Source organism: Lissotriton vulgaris, chromosome 4_1 (genome assembly GCF_964263255.1).
Source record: "Lissotriton vulgaris chromosome 4_1, aLisVul1.2, whole genome shotgun sequence".
Taxonomy (NCBI): domain Eukaryota; kingdom Metazoa; phylum Chordata; class Amphibia; order Caudata; family Salamandridae; genus Lissotriton; species Lissotriton vulgaris.
The window spans coordinates 119,813,259-119,836,409 of NC_141691.1; the positions used below are offsets into that span (position 1 = coordinate 119,813,259).

General features: G+C 44.9%; 1 protein-coding gene across 1 annotated transcript in view; it reads left to right on the forward strand.

Annotated features, from left to right (window-relative positions):
- LAS1L (LAS1 like ribosome biogenesis factor) overlaps positions 1-23,151 on the forward strand; it is a 402,245-nt gene that overhangs the window by 201,183 nt on the left and 177,911 nt on the right. The window contains exon 10 of the mRNA XM_086918369.1: positions 6,710-6,851. Coding sequence (XP_086774495.1) covers positions 6,710-6,851 — 142 coding nt within the window. The remainder of the gene's footprint in view (positions 1-6,709; positions 6,852-23,151) is intronic.

Sequence of the window (23,151 nt, forward strand, 5' to 3'; positions counted from 1 at the left end):
TGGTTGTCTCCAACGCACGTAAAAGAGCTAATTCACAGACCACGGGTGATGGTCCTCCCCCTGACAAAGAATCAAAGGTGTTTGAGGCATCAGGGAAACGTATTGCTGCGCAGGCAGCCAATATATGGCGCATATCAAACACGCAGGAGCTACTTGCACGCTACGATAGGGCGCACTACGACACCCTAGAAACACTTCTACAGCACTTGCCAGATCAGTATAAGGAGGGTGCGGAAATGCTGATTGAGGAGGGTAAACTCATTACCAATGCCTCCATCAAGTGTGCCCTAGATGTGGCTGATACCGCCTCGCGAGCCATCAATACTAGCGTTCTACTACGCCGGCATGCATGGCTCAGAATATCAGGCTTTAAACCAGACATTCAGACCACCATCCTCAACCAAACAGTAAATCCAGACCACCTGTTTGGACCTGAAGTAGATGCCACACTCGAAAAGATGAAGGACACTGACACCGCTAAATCTATGGGTGCCCTTCAGTCCCAGCAGTTTCGGGGTGGTTCCTTTCGCCCTTCCAATAACAGAGGCACCTCAAGGGGTCAAGCGTCACAATCCACGCAGTTCTATAAAGCTAACACCCAAACCTCTTACACCAACAAAGGTAGGGGTGGATACCGTGGCAACAATGTCAAGGGCAGAGGACGTGGAAATAACAGCTCCAGGTCCTCCACCGCCAGCAAACAGTGACGCCTTGTCACTGCTCCCCGACCACACAACACCGGTCGGGGGGAGACTCCAGCAGTTCCTGCCCGTGTGGAAGTCCATCACCACGGACAGGTGGGTCAAATCTCTTATTCAGTACGGTTATTGTCTGGAACTCACTTCCATCCCACCAAACATACCTCCAAGGAACCGTCCTATGTCCGGCGAGCACTTGCACTTGTTGCAGCAAAAAGTTCAGGTCATGCTGCAAAAAGGGGCAATAGAGCTCGTTCCACTGCAGGAAAGAGGAACAGGGCTTTACTCCCTGTACTTCTTAATCCCAAAAAAGGACGGATCTCTCAGGCCCATCCTGGACCTCAGACCTCTCAACATGTACATTCTGTCAGAGCATTTTCATATGCTTACTCTGCAACAGGTTCTCCCACTGCTTCAGCAAGGGGACTTCCTGGCAACTCTAGACCTCAAGGATGCATATTTTCACATTCCCCTGCATCCTTCACACAGAAAGTATCTAAGGTTCACCATTCAAGGCCAACACTACCAGTTCAAGGTTTTGCCCTTCGGGGTCACCACAGCGCCCAGGGTCTTCACAAAGTGCCTGGCAACAGTGGCGGCGCATCTAAGGCGTCAGAACATCCACGTGTACCCCTATCTGGACGACTGGCTCATTCAAGCAAAGTCGCATAGACAGTGCGCCGACCACGTGTCCCAAACCATTCACCTTCTGCACGATCTGGGATTCTCACTGAATTACCCAAAGTCCCATCTCCAGCCCGCTCACATACGGCAGTATCTGGGCGCGACCATAAACACTCTGGTGGCTACAGCACAGCCAAATTCAGTGAGGATCAACAGCATTCTATCGCTGATTCAAAAATTCAGACCTCAACACTCACTTCCAGCACGAGTGTTCATGCAGTTGATCGGCATGATGGCCTCCTGCATCTCCATTGTCCCGCACGCGAGACTACATATGCGCCAGCTTCAAGAGTGCTTACCACGTCAGTGGACTCAGGCTCATGGGCAATTGAAAGACCTAGTGTTGGTGAGCGGTCGGGCATACAACTCTCTGCATTGGTGGAATCCACAAAACCTTTGCAAGGGCCGACCGTTCCAGGAGCCTGTACCACAGATTATCCTGACGACGGACGCTTCTCTCCAGGGTTGGGGAGCGCATGTACTCCACTACACAGTGCAGGGACAATGGACACTACAGCAAAAGAAGATGCACATCAATGTGTTGGAACTGATGGCAATCTTCATGGCCTTAAAGGCGTTCAAAGTACATCTGTGCAACAAGGTCGTGTTGATCCGGACGGACAACATGACGGCCATGTACTACATTCAGAAACAGGGAGGGACACACTCTCCACAGCTGTCTCATCTGGCTCAGAGCATGTGGAAGTGGGCCATTCAGAGGAACATCTTTCTCATGGCAGAACACCTCCCAGGCAAGGACAACCAGATGGCGGACCTGCTCAGCAGGCACAGCCACCAGATGCACGAGTGGGAGATACACCCATCGGTACTCCAGCCGTACTTTCAGACATGGGGTCATCCAGAAATAGACCTGTTCGCCACAAGGGAGAACGCAGAATGCCAAAGCTTCGCCGCCAGGTTCCCACACCCGCAATCGCAGGGCAATGCGATATGGATGAACTGGTCAGGCAAATTTGCGTACGCTTTTCCCCCAGCACCCCTGATACCGCTGGTGGCACGCAAGCTCAGGCAACACTCGATGACCCTCATCCTGGTTGCTCCAACGTGGGCTCGCCAACCATGGTACACCACGTTTCTAAAACTGTCCGTGGTACCGCATCAAAGGCTTCGCCTCACACCCAGCCTTCTGACGCAGAGCCATGGCGACATTCAGCACCCAGATCCGCAACAGCTCAACCTGGCGATCTGGCTCCTGAAGTCCTAGAGTTTGGCTACCTTAACCTTTCTCCGAATTGCATGGACATCATTCGGGAGGCAAGAAAGCCCACTACTAGAGCCTGTTATGCGGCCAAATGGAAGCGGTTTGTCATTTATTGTGCAAACCACAACATCAATCCACTAGATGCTTCCATTCAGAACATCATCTGTTACCTATTTCATCTGTACCAGTGTAATTTGGCATATACTTCCATCCGCATTCACCTGTCTGCGATGGCTGCATACCTCCAAAATAGACAGCACCTTTCACTTTTCAAGGTGCCTGCTATCAAAGCTTTTCTGGAAGGACTCAAAAGGGTAATTCCACCACGGACCCCTCCAGCTCCAGAATGGAACCTCAATGTGGTTCTTACAAGACTGATGGGTCCTCCCTTTGAGCCACTACATTCCTGCGAACTTCAGTTCTTGACTTGGAAGGTGGCTTTCCTAGTAGCAATTACATCGCTACGGAGGGTTAGTGAGCTGCAGGCCCTCACAATTCAGGAGCCTTTCTTCCAGGTTCATGCTAACAGGGTAGTGCTCCGCACTAACCCTAAATTTCTACCCAAGGTTGTGTCTCAATTCCACATAAACCAAACAATTGAGTTGCCAGTGTTTTTCCAAAATCCTGAGTCACTGGCAGAGCGGATGCTCCACACCCTTGACGTCAAGAGGGCACTAATGTATTACATTGACAGAACCAAGGATTTTAGAAAGACTAAGCAGCTTTTCGTTGCCTTTGCGTCACACCACAAAGGTAACGCTATTTCCAAGGCTGGTATTGCTAGGTGGATCGTGAAATGTATTCAGATCTGTTATGCAAAAGCTAAACGCACTCTTACAATTCCACCAAGAGCCCACTCCACCAGAAAGTTGGGGGCCTCTATGGCCTTCCTTGGAAACATTCCCTTAGAGGACATATGTAGAGCAGCCACATGGTCTACCACACATACATTTACAAAACATTACTGTGTAGATGTGCACTCTAAACAGCAGGCAACTGTAGGGCAGGCTGTTCTTAAGACACTTTTCCAAACTGCTGCAGCTGGCACGGGCGGCCGCCGCTAATGGAGGGACTGCTATGTATTCTATGCACAGATATGAATTCAGCAGCCCACATGCCTCGAACTGCAAATGCTACTTACCAGTATGCATCTGTTCTTGGCATGTAGGGCTGCTGACATTCATATCGCCCACCCTCCTCCCCGGCGCCTGTAGCAGCTGCAGTATTTACATGCATTTCATGCCATGGTCATCACTCACAAAGTTCACTCCATCTCGGCCACAATGGCTAAAAACAATCTGGGGATGGAGTCGATGCCCATGCGCACTGTAGTCCAGGGGAGGAGCCACCTATCTCGTGATACTTCGAAGACTCTTCCAGGACAACAATGTGCAATCATCCGGACCCAACACTAGGCGGCGATCTGTGCACAGATATGAATGTCAGCAGCCCTACATGCCAAGAACAGATGCATACTGGTAAGTAGCATTTGCATCTAGTAGGATGGGGGGAGGGATGTAGTCTCCAACTGTGCCGTGAGGGGCCATAATCTGCCGAGGTTAGTGTGAGCTTAACTGGTGCATGGTCTGAGTACGCGCGGACCAAATGATGCACTTGGGAGATGGCGGGGCCTAGCCCTCAGGAAACAAAGAAATAATCTAGCCGCGCCCATGACGCTTCCTGTGCTGTGTAGTGTGTTCCCTCTAATTTGTGGGGGTGTGCGAACCTCCAGGCGTCTACTAAGCTATAGGCCTCAACTGTACTCTGCAAAGCTGCTCTTGCCTTTGTGAAGTGATATGGTGCGGAGTTAGACCTGTCAACAGTAGGGCTATACGCAACATTGAAATCCCCCCCATTATAATATGGTTAGATCCTATGTCAAAAATGTTTGCCCATTAGTCAGTGGAAAAAAAAACGGATCATCCACATTAGGACCGTAACAGCGGGCAAGCGTAACGGAGTCCGAGCCCAGTCGGCACCACGCCAAACAATATCTGCTCTGCGTGTCCCATGTAGCCCCAGCTGGGTGAAAAGGCGTGTTCTTCTTAACTAGGATAGCAATACCTCTTGCCTATGTAGAGTAAGAGGAAAAGATTCTATGCTCAGCCCATCGATTGGCAAACGTGGTAGTTCCCTGTGAGCTAATATTCATCTCTTGTAGCACTGCAATATGTACTTGGTGCCTGTCCAGATAGGCCAATATGTGACGCTTTTATCATTTCGTTCATTACTGTGAAGTCAGGACACAACTTGTCGCCCTGTTCGATTCCCTGGACTGGAGTGTTGTGACCTTTCTCTGCTGCCTGCCCTTCCTCTCTTAGTGGAATGCCAGCAGTTATAAGTGTCTGTCTTTTATCCCTATTAATATATGCTTCCCGATAATTATTAGTTGCTTCATTTGCCCCATTGGATGATGTCCTGACCTCCACTGCCCAGTAAGTTATAGCACTATGCCCAGGTGTTTGCTTTCTGTTCATAGAGCAGGCCACAGCCAGGTCAGGTATGCTCCACTCCTTGTATTTACTAAATCTTTTCTATGCAGATGGTTATCTTTCTGCTTCTCCTTATTATTTTGCTTGGTTCATATGAAGAAAGTCCTTTTCAGTAGGTGGTCTTCAAGCCAAGCAAAGCCAGAGCTAATACTCTGTAAAAAAATATTGCTCTCAGCTGCGATATAGGTTTCTCTGCAACAAGTGTAAGAATTACCCATAAAGCAGCATGGAGTGCTTTTCACATAATGTAGTACAAGAGAACATAATACAACAATAACATAGTAAAGATACTGAGAAACAGCTTTTTGGTAGAGGTCAGACAGTGAGGTTCAGTTTGAAAAGGTGTGTTCACAGGTCTTTAAAGAAAGCCAGTAGATCCGGCTTAGATTGGTGAAGTCAGGGTCTTCGGGAAAAGCATGCCAAGGGAAGGCCTGTGTGCTATCTTGCATTTTTGGATTTAGGATCTTTCTGTAACTGCTCTTTGAATTCCTTTGTACACTCTTCAGTTTCAATTCTCCTTCATGAAGGAGGATAAACCACTGTAGATGTAATGGTATTTTGAAATTGAACCTGGCTTCCCCAAGAAGCAAGAAGAGTTGTTTGAGCCGGTGTGATGTTTTTTCCTGCATATAACGAGTCTGGTAACATGCAAATAACATGTATTTGTAAAGTATACATTCACTCCTCAGGGCCGCTTGGCACTGCATTACAGATGTGTATTGTTACTCAGCTGAGTGGTACTCATTTTATCAACCTTGAACAAGGATGAAAGGCTCAGTGGAATTGCGACCATGAGAGTGGATGCTACCGGACAACTTGCACTAAGGAGACCAATCTCCTTAGTTTTTGAGTCCCGGTACCCCTCCCTTCACCATTTTTAATAAGGTAGTTAGCCTCATGAATAAAGGTGTCTTAGTGGACTATACTAACCTTTTTTAACACACACCCCCTCACGCTCACTTCTCCATCTACTTAGGCCCCTCACACACACTCGATCCACGGCCAGGAACAAAAGATCTCCACAAAAGCGTAGCACTCAGTGCTACCCGTCAGGCATTGCAGCGCCGGCCTGACGCTGGAGCAGGAAGCCGATGATGAGACGAGACAACCTCCTGGCAAAATGAAAGCAGTCATGAAGCTAGTAAGTTGTGTGAGGCATCCCTAGTTCCGACAAGGGACACTTTTTCCCTGACGTTAGGATACACATTCACTGAGAGAGAGAGAGAGAGAGAGACCATCTAGCCATACTAATACTACCCCCTTGGGGAACTTTGTACATCTTTTTGTTACAAGATTAAGACAGGACACGTACACTGGACCCCCATAAATATTGTCCTTTTTAAGTCCCTCCCTGTTGTTTGCTCAAGCTCTTCTACCAAAAGAGCAGAGGACAGAGGAAAGTCCTAGTTTCTGTCATTATTGCATTGCAACTTCTCCCAAGTGTTTGTGATTTAGGTAAGCTATCCTTCTAAGGCGAACTTAACCAAAAGACATATGGTTCTTCATTGTTAATGGAAATGTGCTCATCTTAGAACACGATCTGTTTAGCCAGGATGTATTCTTGTGGAAGACATTTCGTTTTAGAATTATAAATAATCTATTCTCAATTTCAGGGAAGAAAGGAAAATGCCTTTCCAACACTCAACAAAGTGAGAGGTGGACACTGTTTCATCACAAGGTTCCCCTGCAGTGGAAAATACTCTTGGACAAATGCCTGGAAGCCCCATGTCAGGCCACGCCACATCTGCTGCAGAGGTACACAAACGCTTTTTCTAGTGGTATTTAGTTTGAATTTGAACGGTTGGGTGTTATTGCGCCTACTTTGCACTGCTGATTAGGATGCTGGTTGGTGTGACTAAAACAATGCAGTGGGGACATCTTTGAGCAATGAGATTGGCCTTGAGACCAAGTGTGCAGTCCTTGACAGATTAACAGTAGTATTCTCCGGCCCACACCCTGCGGCGTGGAATAGCGGTGCGCGCCCCATGTTCTGCAGGACATGTGAATGTTCATATCTAGCGGCTGTTCTACTGTTCACTTATGTCCTTATCAGGCTGCATAGGGCTTTAAGTGGGATACAAAAACTGGGGGGGTCTCTTAAAGGGGCGTGGCTAGTGTAATTAGGGGCGTGGTTTTAAAACACTTATGCTAAAAATCAGTTTTTACCATAGTGTGCAGCCCGACTTTTATTTTGTTTCTGTCATTGCATCCAGATATGTGATACAAGTAACATCATACCTACAACAAGTAAGGACTATTGGCTTTGTCAGTGGTTATTAGTTGCATAAGAAAAATAATCTGCAGCTATAGCTTGTTACATATAATATTGAAAAGCTTCCAATTAAAGCCCTGGTGACCCTGCCACAATGTTGCTGCTCTTGTGTTTCAGAAAGAGAAGGGAAATCCAGAAAGAAAATGACTCTTTAACCCCTTCCATGCTCATGACGAGCTCAGCTCGTCATGAGGCACAGTGGAGCTGTGCTGATGACGAGCTCAGCTCGTCATGAAAGAACCAAAATCACACTTTCCAGCACAGGAGGGGAAAATGCACAGCAGCGATGTGGTTAACGGATTCCCCTTCCCCAACAACGCTCACCTGGCATGACGTCATGCTGTAACTTCTCCACTAGTGAGAAGTGAGCAGTGTGAGCACGTCACATCGATGTGCCTGCTGCCTCGAAACGGGTTTCTATCGGGCTGTTTTGCGTCTTGGCACTTTTTTCCGGACTGCAGTGACAGCTCGGAAAAAAAAACGGATCACCTGTGCCAGGACCCGTTTCGAGGCCCCCTTTAAAAAATGCCGGTGCTCAAACCCCTTGAGACCCGGCCCACTTAAAGCACTGAGGCTGCATATCATCAGGTTTCTGATTCAAGTCTATGTGTTGGGGTTTTCTTCTCAAATTTTTCATATTGTGGACCGTACCAAAGGTTAAAGTGGGCTTTGGGTTAGTCCATTGCTTTACATTGGTTGGCTTCCTTGCCACACTTTGGTTTGCTTCCAAGTCAAAGACGTTGCTTCCTCTTGTTGAGTTTATCCCTCCCTTGGAGCATAGCTGCCTTACCTTTCTTTTTAGGTCTTGATTAAACAGCACATGCACTGTCTCAAAAAGACGTGTTATGTACTACAGGCCGCCCATCTCCTACCATCGTTAAACTTCAGCGTCACTTATTTTCTTTTATGCCATTTGTCATGTCATGCAGGCATCATGCCCTGTTATTGTGCTTGGCCCTCCTATAGCACATGGACCAAGTTCATGTCTCCTTACACTGCTCCTGGTTTGCAGAGCTATTTTTTCTTTGTTTTCAAGCACTCCATAAGAGTACTTGTGTTTTCCGGCCATCTCCCATGTACAAATAACACTAAAATACATGCATGTGTACATAAATGCATTTTTTTAAAAGTTGTTCAAATATGAACAGCACCGGATTATTTTTTTGCACGATCTGATGGCATTTGAACGCTCGCTCCGTCATCCGCCTTCCCATAGTGCTAACACCAGCCAGGTATTGGAGCGCTTTCAATGTTCACCAATTGCATTACACAATGAGACATTCATTGACTAAGGAAGTGTAATCACAAATTGTTCACCCGACCTTGAGATTCGAACCGGTTTCCCCAATTCCCATGTCTGCAGCTCTGGCAGGTATGCCACATCATCACTTCACAGCTCCTCAACTGTTTCTCACTATCACTTCCACATTTGTTCAGCATTCCCCATCAACACTTAACAAGCATTGGCAAAGCCAATAGATCTTGGCAATGCCCGAGCTATTGGCCATGTCAATGTGAATGTCTTTTAGCCATGTTGTGTAGCAACACATCTGCTGTTCAGTAGGGCTGAAAGTCACTGAAAAAAGCGCTATGATGCGACCAGCGCAGGCCACGTCATAGCGCTTTTTTGTGTTAGGACGGGCAGGACAATAAACTCATCATGGGAGGGTGAAGAGACTTGGCGTCGGCTCAACAACATCAATGTTGCTAGACAACATTGCTAAAATACTTATAATATTGGTTGGGGGTGCACGTATTAGGAAAAGTCCAAAAATGCAGTATTTGTATGAAAAAGTTTCTTCTTTAGTTATATATTCTTTTCATAAAACAGCTTCTCATTGTCAAACAAATCAGCCAACGCATTTCTCTCCCTCAAGGGGAGCTTCCTCAGGGCTGAAATCAAGCACATAAAACTACATAAATAACACGTTTAAAAGAGACATTTACAATCTTTACATTTGTTAATTTAAAGAAGAAGACAAAAGCGCGAACAATATTTTCATAAACATGGAAAAAGCAACAATGCAAAACAACAAGAAACACCAAATGGTTCAACTAAATAGGCTTAAGTCATCTAGTATATCCACAACAAGAACATACAGACATGGTGGAGAGAGCAAATAACTGTTTTTCTGTCATTCCTGCATATGGTCATACAGCCTGTTACAATGACCCCTGTATCTAGAGAGAAGAGAAGGAGGAAAGAGAAAATATGTTTCGTGTGATAGAGCGGTCAGAAGGATCCCGATAAAGGAGAAAGCAGTGTTGTCATGATAAAAGAGTAATCATCAGAGGGAAAGCAGCAATATCATAATACCAAAGGAATTATCTGTGTCAAAGTCCGCCATGGTCTGTATCGTAGAGAGACTCCCCAATTTAGGGGATACCACATCCCTACAGGTGGTGGAGAGTCCTTAGCGATATAGAGTATGCTTATATAATACACAGAGCTTACCGTGTGTGTATCGATTTATACGTTTCTTGAAAATTGATGATTGCTAAGGTATATTAATGGATAGAGTTCGGAGTCCAATGTATTTAGGACCAGAAATGAAAGTAGCGTCAATCAGCCGTGGTCTCGACTGCAATATTCAAGACAGAACAGTAATCAGATAAGTAGACCATTTCAACTGAGCACGGTCACATATCCACAAAGGATAGTCCATACCTACCCTATCAGTATCTCTAAGTTGTTCTATATTCAATGGACACTTGTGTTCACAAATGGGGTCCTTGCACATCTGACCTGTTAGTAGTAAGAAAGAGATTCAAGACGTTAATAGCTGTGTCCGACCCGGAGATTATCAATCCAGAACAAGTGGGTAACATAAAGACTGAGAACAGATTACCCACAACATGATCAAACCGGCCTAAACATCGCACTGATATGGTCTAGTTAATTCATTCAGAACTACCTCTGTAGACTAGAACCACACAGTGAGCCGAACCCACCTTTATTGCACAGTCAGACGTGTAGACATGCAAAAATGCACAGCGAAGTCTAGTACCCCCACAATAGAGTTCCTTCGCCGGTGGTGTGCCAAGAGCACAAGATTGGTATCTGAGTAGTCCTGTATGTGGACAACAAGATATGTTTAAATCAGATGTACAGGGAAGAAGTAACTGTTAAATCCTATTCACTTAGTATATTTAGAAATAGCGCAGAAGATTTCGTATCAAGTTTGCAAGTTATAAAAGGGAGGGGGGTCCTATATTTGAATAGAAATGTCCAACATAGTCTAGTCCAAGACGGGTGATTGGATACTCGGTCCTTACCAAGGATTGTCATCACATTCCTTCATAACACGGTTCCCAACCCCTTTCTAAGTTTCAACATCATATCATGCCAAACAAGTAGAGCATATAACATCTCACTTTGTTTCGAAAATCCTCGGGGAAGTACCAGTCAACACTTCCTCCTAAAGTCGACGAGGTAAGGCGTGCTCTCTTGGCCCCGTCCCATATATAAGGACCTAATGAAATTGAAATATATAATGACAGAGTATCCACAAACATTGTAAATTTATATGAAGAATAGAATGCTAGTAGAAATATCGTCACATATTAGTGAATACAGTTGTGGACTATACATGTTATACGGAGGCACCACATTGGCCATGGACTCCAAGTCCCATACTGCACCACCGTCACATATTTAAGAAAACAGTTGTAGACTGTCCAGATCAGACCGGGTGTGGCGCTCTGAGTGTTTATGGGTAAAGCTGATCTACGTCTAATCTAAAGATATAAATAGCATGGAGAAAGTTGGAGAGCCGCCCCAGCCCTTCTGACCCATTTCTAGTCCAAATAGGGGAAGCACAGAGGCACCACGACAGCCATGGGCTCAGTGTCCCACAATACATCGCCGGTGTAGTTATTTAAGTAAAATGAGTTAGAGAAGCAGTAAGTCTAAGCTATTATGCTCTCCCTAATTTTCAAGTCAGTTTTAGAGAATGCCAAGCAGAGAAGGGTAATAAGTCTCTGCTGGCTACAATGTGTTCTAAACTTCGGGCCAGAATAGTCCATAGTATCCCCCTCCCTCACTTAACGAGTTTCCTGTTCCATGTGTCAAAAAGCGAGTGGCGTGGAGATCCTGTACACCATTTCGAATGTTTACGTCCCAGTTTTAATAATCCCTGCTAGGTGGCCTAATTGATTGCTTCGCCTATCCGTAAAGGGTGACTGGGACACAACCCCTATGATCCGATCCGACAATTGTGGCGGTGATGGTATTTACTTAGCCCAAACATGCCGCCATCTTAAAGTGCTGGCCGGGTAGGCAAAAATGTAATGGATGACTAGTAACGAACAAGGTAGATCCACCTAGTCGTAATGGCTAAAGTGGAAGGGATTTCTGTGTTTATTGGCAATAAGTGGGCTGAAATTGCCCGAAACAAAAAGTTTGATGCAGTCATTTTGAAGCGGAAAATTTAATAATCTACCGTCTGTATGTTCTATCTATAGTCCTGCAGTCCAGCATATATTCGGCATGGAGGGTCATAAATTATTGTGGATCAGAAAAGGCCCGTATCTTCATCATGGCAGTCACCTTGGAATGGTATATAGCTACCAATTTGTACCCAAGTTAAAGCGTTCAATTGAGGTAGACCTTAGGTATGACGCCTATAGGTTTAAAGAATAGTCAAAGAAAGGTGTGATTATGTTTTCTAAGTTTGACATGGTCAATATTGTGGTACAGAAAGGCCTGTATCTTTAAAATTGCTAACACTCATAGTGACCGCCATCACTATGAGTCACCACAGTCACAATCACCATAGTCAGCTAGTGCCAGATTAAGGCATTCCTTTATGGAAGACCTATTGTATGACGCATGAAGGTTCAGAAAATTGGGCAGGGAAAGGTGTATTTATTTTCTGCAGTTGACATGATCAGACATATGTCATTTATAAATGACATTGAAAATAACATAATCAGGACAGCAATGAGATGGAGACATCTGTGGGGTAGATAAGCATATGTTGTGGGGAGAACCAATTATAATAGTCAAAAGGAAAGAAGACTTTCAGTAGAGTAAATGGATTTCAACAGAACTATTTGTGTTCCTTGTAACAGCCAATGTCATATGTCAAGGAATGTTATCTGACGTTATGATATAGTATGACATATTCAAGGCATATATCTGAGTGTCGGGGGTTACACCAAACACAGGGCTCAGATCGTGAATAACTGATTACTTTGGAAGATATGTAAAGACTCCTGACTGCAGAATAAGATTTAAAGAAGTAGGGATCTTTTACTTCATAATTTGAAGTGACGAAGAGACTGATTAGTTCAACTGAAAACTTTTCAAAATATTTGGATTACACCCTGATGAAGTCGCTGTGTAAATAATTTACAAGACGAAACACGTGTTGGCTGAATAATCCTATGACTTCTGTATGTGGATTGTGGAGGATTTGAATTCGGAGAAAAGAGAAAAATAAAAATCCATGATTTGAAGGACTCTGTTGATAAATTATTTTGGATTACCCACCTGGGACTGCTTCGGATGAATTCAGTGGAACTTTATTATTTCTGATATTGAACTGTACAAACTGAGAGTGCTCAGGAAAGCTAATTTCTTTTTTAGGAGGACCTGGCAGCTGTAGTTTGCTACTCCTTTTGGAAAATGTACTTTTTGTACAATTTTATTTTTCATTTTCCTCAAGAATCGCAACCGCCACCTTGAAAGACTAAATAAAAATGAAAAGGTGCCCACGTCATACCATATGCATGTAAGTGATGTTGCTTGTATACAACATCACTCTGGGCCGCAATAGCAGTGAGGCGTTTACGCACCTGAGAGATGATGTATACATGTATTCATGTCATTGCGTTTTTTGCCCTTTATACTCTTATGCAACATCATTGACAAAAAACATTGGACAGTCACTAAATCTGCATTGGCAATACTTGTTACAAATGATAGAATACTTTGCTCTTAACAGGGGAAAACCTTCCATCTCTCTGCTAGGATCGTAGAATTTCCATGCATACCTTATCAAATATTGGTGAAATCAAAGTGCTTACTAATTCTGTGACCCTCTAAGATGTACGAATGTTTCTTATATGAAAACGGGGTTCTAAAAGGAAGGTGGTTGTGAAAAGAAAGGTAAGCTGTAGTACCCTTTTAGGTTAGTTCAGATGTCAAAGCTGTGTTCTTGCTCAGTACAAAAAAGAGAAACTTTGGTATTCTACTAATATTTTGTTTGTGATTTTCCCAATTCTTCTTATGTTCTAGAAGCTTGTCTGTTATACTATGCTCAATGAAAAGTGCTGCGAGAGTTGGAGAGAGAGAGAGTGTATGTGTTTTCACATGTATTTATAGGTAGGTTGCTAAGTCGGTATGTGCTAACAATAATTATTGCTGTACTAGATAGCAAGCCAGTTTTGGAGACCGCAGTGAACAAGGATATCCCTCCCCCTGTAAGGATAAAATAATAAGTTTAAATGATAACAGTAATTCCTTGCTGGGCCTGAGATTGGACAACATGACCCTGAGGAGCTGAAAGGAGTGTGGGAACGAGAGGAGAAAAGAGGATTAGGTCACAGAGTTGCTTCGTACTCCTTCACACCCCTTTATTAATATCAGGGTTCCTCTCTGCGTTGGCTAAGGGAGTAAAGAAAAGAAGTCCTCCAGCAAATTCCGTATGTTGTAGTAAAGGGAAGAAAGTAAACGTTAGCACCTGCATTTTCCCAGTTATGTCTTGGTTGTCTCTCAGTCAGTTTGTCAGAAGGCTGGTAATGTTCTCTGTGCTTGAGGTAGGTAGGATCCTCAGACCTGGTTGTCAATAGGTCACAAACGGAGCCCTTACTGCATGGTTATGGTGCCTGCATCTGTGCCTACAGTGACTTCTCTAAAAGAAAAATCTGCCTGATTAATGATGGCTTTACGGTCCAATGTTACCTCAGTCTTGCCATGTGGCAGTAGTTAGTACTACTCCCCAACAATTCATTCCAAGTTGCCACATATATACTTGATTGTACATGATGACCTGCAATCTGCAAAGGAGTGTTATGCATGAAGAGGGGTTTGGTAGATGATTTTAGATGGTGTACGCCAAGCATTGGTGTGAAAAGTATAGTGGGGTCCATTCCATGGTGGTCACAGGTGAGCGGTGGGAGCTGGAGGGTCCATGTTGATGACTGGCACAGTGCTCCTATTTGTAGAGGTGTCTTCCGCTCTTTACTGTCTTCTAGGAGCGAGGTGGAAATGGGGGTTCTTCATTGTGGGATCTTGTTTGATGTTCAACATCATTTAAATATATTTTCTACTATACTGGAAGAAATGTTAATGGTAAAATGTAAGTTTTTGAAAGTTATCTCATCCAGAAAACGTCTTTATGAGCAATTATTGTATCTTTTATTAAAATACACTTACCTTTTGGCACTATTAAATGTTGGATATCCACTTTAATGGGTCTGCAAAAAGAAAACCAGACCAAGGAATGTAGTATGTAGTGACCTCCTCTTACATGAGCAGATTTTGACATGGCTTCTGTAGGGAATTCTGAAACCCCATTGCTTAAGAATACACAACAATATTTTTGAGGCAATTTTTTTTTCTAATTTCTGCTGTGTGCTGCGCTGAGATTTTTTTTTTAAAATTGAACTTGTGGCCTCACTTATCTTTTTAGTGTGTGAAATTCCAACCTCATTCTTTTTTCTTGAAGAAAGTCTCTTTTCCTCCATGTTTTCCCCACTGTGTCCCTCCCAAGGAGGATAGACATCTTGAATAGTTCAACATTACAGCTTGTGAGCTTTGTTTTTTCCACTTCGCCATTGAGGAGTGTGATATAGTTCACCATTGCATTCTTTCCAACTCCACGTTAGTATGGTGGAACCAGAAATGGAGGGCCTTGACTGCAACCTTTCCAACGTTGAGGGCATTGAAAGTTTTTCCTGGAAACGTCTCAGAATCGAGGCACTCTTTGCAATTAAGACATCAATCAGACCAGTCTAGGTTATCAACACCTGAGAGCAGTAATGGATCATGATTTGTAGAAGCACAATCTTCAGAGGACAAGTTTTCTTTGTGCACTGAACACGTCTTTAACTATAGTATATCCTCAGCCTGGAACCAGACTGGTTTTCTCACTTAATAACAAAGTAGACTGATATCTCTATAGTCCTGTTGCATGAAGTACGGCTTTGGCGTAGTTCGATGAAGTTTACTTTCCCTCCCAAGGGTGACACATATGAAAAAAGTTCAATGCACGAATGCTGAATGTGAAAGACAGGTTACTGTTGCCCGTAGAACCGCACCCAGTACATTGTTGAAGTAGTATTATTGTTTTGGATTACTAACAATTCCTCAAAAGAATCAAGGTCATTTCAGTAACGGAAACAATCCTATTTCATTATTCACAATATCCCACACAAATTGCACTAAAAATAGACACTTTTAACTAAAAGCACTTATTACAACAGGGCGAACCTGTTCCTGAGCACAACTACAAAAACTACACAGGATTTCATAAAAACAGCAAAAGGCACGCTGTGAAGATTGGGAATTAAATTAACATTTCTAACATGGTTAAAATGTCATCTAAAACTTTAACACCCTAAAACCTACTTCTACGTACCACACTAAGAGAGCATTGAGAGTAGAGCAACTTGCGTTCTAGAGTTTCTTAGGGATAAGAGACGCACTGCATACCTTGTTGACAATAAGAGTTACGTTATCAGTGGAAGCAAGAAGGCAGTGTTCTCTGCAAAGGGCCGGTAGTGGCCTCCCTCCGGGACTCTCCTTCATCAGCGTCAGGTGAGATGTAGCATCTTCGAAGTGCACTAGCAGTAGGTGAGACCGTCTCTGGCAGAATCTCGGCCGATAATTTCGGTGAAGGACCTGTACTGACAAGTGGTCGAGTGGCAGCCCTTATATACTAAATCTTATCACAGATTGGAATTTCTGACATAAATTATGTGCATCAAGGTGTGCATCTCAGAGGATTTCCTATGAACATATATGGTGAAAGTACGTCAATTCTGAATGCACTGTTTTGGCTACATTTCTGTATTTGCTCCTATTTGACACTTGTCTCAGATGTCGCATCAGGTGTTAAATCTATGCCTTTAGCCAAAAGACTTGACACTTTCACAGTTCCTAGAAAAATAAGAACAGACAACTTCTGCGCCAATGGCAGACATGACAAATGATCTGCATAAATCGGAAAAACGAGGCAACTAAGATGGAATTGGGGCCTACTCAAAACAAGCATTTACAAGGCAACGGTTTCGCCTTTGCAAAAGTTAGAGCTATTGGCATTGTAAATGACAACATTTTTATTTATGTGTTGGTTTTGAAAACAGATAAATAAATGGCATTGTCATTTACATTGGCAATAGCTTAATCTCTCGCAAATGTGAGACCTATTGTACCCTACTGGACGAGCTCAGCAGACAGCAATTACTTGCATACGAGTTCTATAGCACAACAGTGACACTGCTAAATCCAGCGCTTCACAATAGAAACAGAAGTGATACATGAGAAGATTACGAGTGAACAAATTACAAAAGCAGACGTTAAGTTACATGAGGCAAAAGTGACAATTGTGAGCAAACAAAATACACGAGGTAGCAAAAGGTACCTTACAGGAGGAATATACGAACTCGAAAGTTTCAAACTGGAATCCTGGAGTGGCCACATCCGCTGATTCAAGACGGCGGAAGGGAGACACAAGAGAGGGGCCATGCATTAAGGGTACAACTGTGAGAGCAGATGAAGAAGCAAACACATGAGTCGGAGACTCAGCGACTAAGCGAGCAAAGCCAGCGCGTAACACATGAAGCGGAGAGAGAGCACAGCATGGCCAGCACCAGATTTTTATCCTGGTAGGGGTATTGTAGTTTATGCCCAAACAGCTCTGGAATGAGTATAGGGGAATACCATAGGATAAAGTGTACTTAAATATTGAGGTGATGTGAGAAAAAAACGAAGAAATAAGTACTTTAAAAAAACACTAAAACCCTGGTAGGACCAACACATGGTTGACAGCTGCATTTCCCTGCCAAATACTAATGAAAGAGCGAGCCAAGTAATTGGATTCCTAGTCAAACCCCAAAATGTAAACATTAACACTGTGTTTAGCAATCACAAGTAGTTATTTCTTTCCCATGAGAGTTCTTTCAAGAAAATCTAAGAGGACACAATATTTTCCACGCACAGAGCTGAAAATGCATTGTTATGAAAGAGTAACACCAGGCAGGAGTAGGTAAGATAACAACAACAAGCAACGAGGGGGGAGGGGTGAGGGGTGAGGAGCTCACGCACCAACATGGGGGGGGGGGGAGCTCACGCACGCATTTTGGCTCTTGGCATTGAATGTCACGCCAAGACATTTTACCATTGCAGGTCCTCTGAAGGTGGTGTTCTAAATTTGTACAATTGGAGCAGCCCTGGAGAGGTTAACACACTGTGACTTTTGCAACAGCTGCGCATTTACAAATATAGCTGGTCTTAACCCACTAAACTGGAAGGATTGATCTTTACACAAATCTTTTTGGAAATGATTAGGCGGTGTGACGATAATGGTGAACATCCACTGCTGATTTACATACATTTTCAGGGCAGACATTTGCCACGGAAGTAATGCTCGCCGGAAACAACATTTCTGATGAATTGTGGACCCTATTGAAATATGGCATTAACCACATGCGCGCTAGCAGTTTTCCCGCTGTGCGCTGACTTTTGCGGAAACCCGTGTTACATGACGAGCTCAGTTCGTCATGAGCGTACGACAGGCGTAACTCATGACGAGCTGAGCTCGTCATGAGCGTAGAAGAGGTTAATGAATTCCAGGAGTGTTAAGACCAGACCTACCTTTGCACCATATTCTAAAGAAAGATTTATATCAGACCATTAAAGGTCTACATTTTACATTCATTAAAAAGATATTCGCCTTAGAGTGTGAAAGATGTTTAGGTTTCAGATCATAAAAGCCACTTCTTAGGAAGACTGGTTTGGCAGAATACAATATTGATTCCTCATACACCTTTAAAATGCAAAAGGAATAAATACATTTAGGAGGACAGAGCATTTATAAATCATACAGGCAATATCATTAAAGCAAGCCGGGTGCAAGCCAACACTTCTATTTCGAAGTCCAAGGTACAAGAGGTACAAAATAACATCTATATGGTTTAGACTGCACAAATGTAACTATACGACAAAAAATTACTCCTATGACTGCTAAAACCGTGCGTGCCTTTTAAATATGAATCACTCAGTAGTTAAAACGCGTAGCCTTGTTTAACTGGCACCCTTCATTATATGCTGATTCTTGAAACAGACTGACTTGTCAATCACTCTGGGAAGAATAATTCTAGCAGAGTCTCAATAAAAGCAGCCCGGACAAATACATAGATTGCATCTGGATAAATATAGACTCCACTCTCAAACATGCCTGTCTGAATAATAATCATCATTATTTCGGTTAAGCCAGTGAATCAGGATCGCAGTTGTGTGAGGTAGGATTTCAGATGAAGCACGACTGATATCACATACTGCGACCAGGTCCCGGTTAGCTCTCAATACCGATAAGTCATATCAATCCGGATAGTTATGTTTCAACACAAGGCCTTGTGGGTATAGACGAGACTAGACTAGAGCAATCCACTGCACACTACCTATGTGTAAGGGGCTGGATGCTTTACCACACTGCCACGCACGCACATGCAACGAGGAGGGGAGGAGGGTGAGGAGCGCACGCACATGCAACGAGGGGGGAGGGGGTGAGGAGCTCACACACGCACAAACAATGAGGGGGGGGTCACAAGCAGGCAACAGAGGCACACACAAAACAAGAATGTGCAAATGGCAGAAAGCTAAATGCGTAATTTTACCTTCAATGCTGTTCTAATTGCAAGATAGTAAAAAGAGCTGAGTGATAAGTAGAAAGTTAGGAATGGTAGCTGGCCTAGTAAGTGTCTGTTCGGAGACAGCACTTGGGAACATTAGGTAGGAACACTGATCGAGTCACCAAGGGAATACCCACGAGTGTGATAGCTCAGTGAGTTCATATACATGGTACTGGCACTTATTTCAACAAGCAGGCGACTGGAACAAATCTGGGACGCAGATTTCCATTACTGTCCGTTGATATAATCAACCTGTCCCACCGTAAAGAAAACTCACACTGAACAAATGGACAGCATGATTTAGCTGGCAGTAACTGGCAAGACTACACCTGCAACCTATTAAATCAAAGATAAACATTTGCCCTGTTAATAGGACATGTGTAATCACCTTACAATATGCACTCACCTGTCGCGATCCTACCAGTTAGATGAAAAACACCAAATTTCCAGCTTCAACAGGTGCACAGGGTCTGCCGATGCTTCTTTTCTTGTAATTAAGGGGGAGGGGGATGTCGGTGTCAGCTCAGTTCCTAGGGGCAAACCTACCTACCTGTAAGCTCTATAATCACTACTTTAGGACATTTACAAAATGTTTGTCCCCCTCCCCGATTGCCTACCGTCCTCATGCGCCCTTTATGCCCCAACTATTCTGCCCCCACCCTCACCAAATACTCACTATTCAAGATTCATGCTGGACATGTCACGCTGGCCCATGTGCACAAAAATCCATTATTCACACATATTTTCTATTTTTTCGAAATGTGTTACTACATACCTGACGGAGAATACATGTGGGTGCATTTCTAGATAGCAGTCAGTCCTTTCATTGCATTGTATGATTGACTGAATAGTTTCTCATATTTTAAGACTTATTGTGAGTGAGTGCCAGCCCACGCCTTATAATGAGGACTCCTTTCCAGTGTAATGCATTTTTTTAATGACATCGAAGTACATAATGGCATCAAAAGACATATCTGCGTGCATTTTACCACGCGTATTTACTGCGACTTTATTTTAATAATAGTTATCACAATTCGTCATGAGAACACAAAGGAGTTATTCTAGCGTACACATAAGAATGAAAGACAGCTATGCAAGCGTGCCAAAACTAATCCTGAGTCAACCCAGTCACATTAAATAGGATCTGCAAACAGCAAAATTCACTCCTGCACTGGGTCATGGCAACGGATCCAGCATCGCCTATTGGATGTTGAGTGGTGCTGCGATTTAGACGAAGGTTTCTCCTACAACAAAATATATAAAATATGCGATGTGCACGTGCAAACTGAAATGATTTTGTGTATGGGTGACCGGCACTGCGCCTGTTTTTCATTTAAAGGATGCATGTCCAAATCCCTGGACTGTCTTATGAAGTTCTTTCCTCAATTTTGTAACCTATTGGAGAGAAACCTTTTGGAGATCTTCTTACAAACCCTGACACAGGAGGGGGAGGCGGGAGCAGAGCGCGAGCCGAGACATCTTCACCGCGTGAGGCAGGGAGAGAAGTGAGGAGGCTAGGCGCGAGCAGGGGCCGTGACGTCAGGGGAGGAGGGGTGGGGAGAGGGACCGAGGGGAGGGCAATAGAGGAAAGGGACATTGGTAAAATAAAAAGAATTATCTGAGCAGAGAATCGGGCCGCTGTCACTGCTGCAGCGCCCAGAAGCAAAAAGATGCGCAATCTTGGGTGTACTATGGTACACTGAAGCATTCCATGCTCTCATCGGACCAATCATGGCTCCCCAGTGCACCCAGGCTCAGCTGAGAACGATGCACTCGTCCCACAACCCGGCGAACAGCAGAAATGATTAGGCGGTACATTGTAACGTGTAGGAAAAAGCGGTTCAGTGTAATAAACTCTGTAGCGGCCTTCCTGGCCTTTCGGGGACATTGACTGATCTGGTCCTCAAATAAATTAAACAAGCACCTACGAGGACACGGGGGGCGGGAGAGGACACGGACGGCGGGAGGGGGGCGGGAGAGGACAGGAACGGCGGGAGAGGACACGGACGGCGGGAGGGGGGCGGGAGAGGACACGGACGGCGGGAGAGGACACGAACGGCGGGAGGGGGGCGGGAGAGGACACGGACGGCGGGAGGGGGGCGGGAGAGGACACAAACGACGGGAGGGGGGCGGGAGAGGACACGGACGGCGGGAGGGGGGCGGGAGAGGACACGAACGGCGGGAGAGGACACGGACGGCGGGAGGGAGGCGGGAAACTTGCACAGGACAGCGAGGGGGGGCGGGAACGGCGCACGGACAGTGGGAGGGGGGGAAGGATCACGGCACATGCACATTTCTAAACAAAATGCTCCTTACCTGATCGCCTCGTGGGAAGTCAAATCTTGCAGCCAACTCCAACAACAGACACTTTGAAAAGGAACAAAACAGGCCCACTCGAAAAAAAAAAATAACACACACACCGCCGTGATGACGAACAGAAGTGGGTGGAGAGGGAAAAAATTGCGGGAACGCCCCCGAATCTGGTCCGGCCTTGACGGACAGATCTCTGTTCCAATGGCTAGCCTCCATTTATGGAGCTAGTCAATGGAACAGAGGGGCGTATTCAAGTGTCCTTACTGAAATTTAGAGATTTCTCCTGGGGGCGGAGCTTACGCTCCGTGCCCCAGGCGAAACCTAAAAAGGAATGGGACCATAGGACTTTACGTCAGTCCCTACTGCCAGATTAAGCATGATGCCATTTTGCAAGTGTCTTTCTAGAAGATCAGTGGTGCAGACATCGGAAGAATGTAGGGCAGACTACTTTTTCCCAGCAGTCATTTTCGTGGTGCTGTCATAGAAAGCGAATGCTCAGGAGCTTTCCCTTCCAGATATCTTTTCTAATCTGTTCTAATTGACAGAAGAGTAAATGTTTGAGGCCCTCAGGTAGAGCAACAGACAGTGCAAGGATAATAGTCAACACCTGCACAGTCATACCAGTCATACCATAAAATTATCCTGGAACTAACTGGTTCGAGGCATATGAGCTGTAGATCGTATACTTATGCATAGATCGCCATCTGGTGTTGGGCTCAGATGTTTGCACTTCTTTTTGTATTGGAAGAAGTCTTTGGAGTGACAAGGTAGGTGACTCTTCCTTAGGGCGGTAGTGCACATGGGCATCGACTCCATATCCAGAATGTTTTTTTCCGCCATCTGGTTCGGATATGATTTGCTGCGCTCCCAGTTGACATTGGTTTTAAACCCCCATTCGACGCGCAATTCCTCTCCACTCGACGGTATTGTCTCAATCGCGTTTCCCTTTCGATGCACAACTTTAAAAACAAACTCCTCCATCTTTGGACGCTGGCCATTGGGCCTATCCGCGTCCACCACGCCTGTAGTCAGTGGAAAGGACTCCCTTTAAAAAATGCCCCAGTTGTGGTGCTAAGTTTCCATACACGGACTTGCACAAGGTTTGTTTTCTCTGCCTCTCCCCGGAGCACGAAGACAGAAACTTCGAGGCCTGTGCATCGTTCATGTCGAAGAAAACCATCTGTGATTGTCAGGTTCGATGTCACAAAATGTCTCGCAGAAGCAGCTCGATTCCGGACATCTCCGGAGCAGATCCCAATGTCCAGCCGGAGCAACAGGGTCATGAAGAAGACATCTCTGTCTCTGAGGCTGACGATGCTGATGTCGAAGAGGAGACAATCACCCCGGCTCAGCGGTCCGTCAGTGCCAAAACCCCTCTCCCAAAACCCAAATCTAAGGCTCCGGTAGCGCCCTCGGGCTTGGGTCGACACCGGCAACATGTTTCAGACGCAACGCCCTCGGGCCCGGCTATGACACCTAAAGACAAGCCTTCTGGCTCGAGCCAGCCACATTCTGGTGCCTGAAAGTCACCTTCGCCACCGAAGCACACGACCAAAGATGTGCCACACCCTGCTTTGTTGGCACCGAGGACCACCCGATGCCTCGAAACAT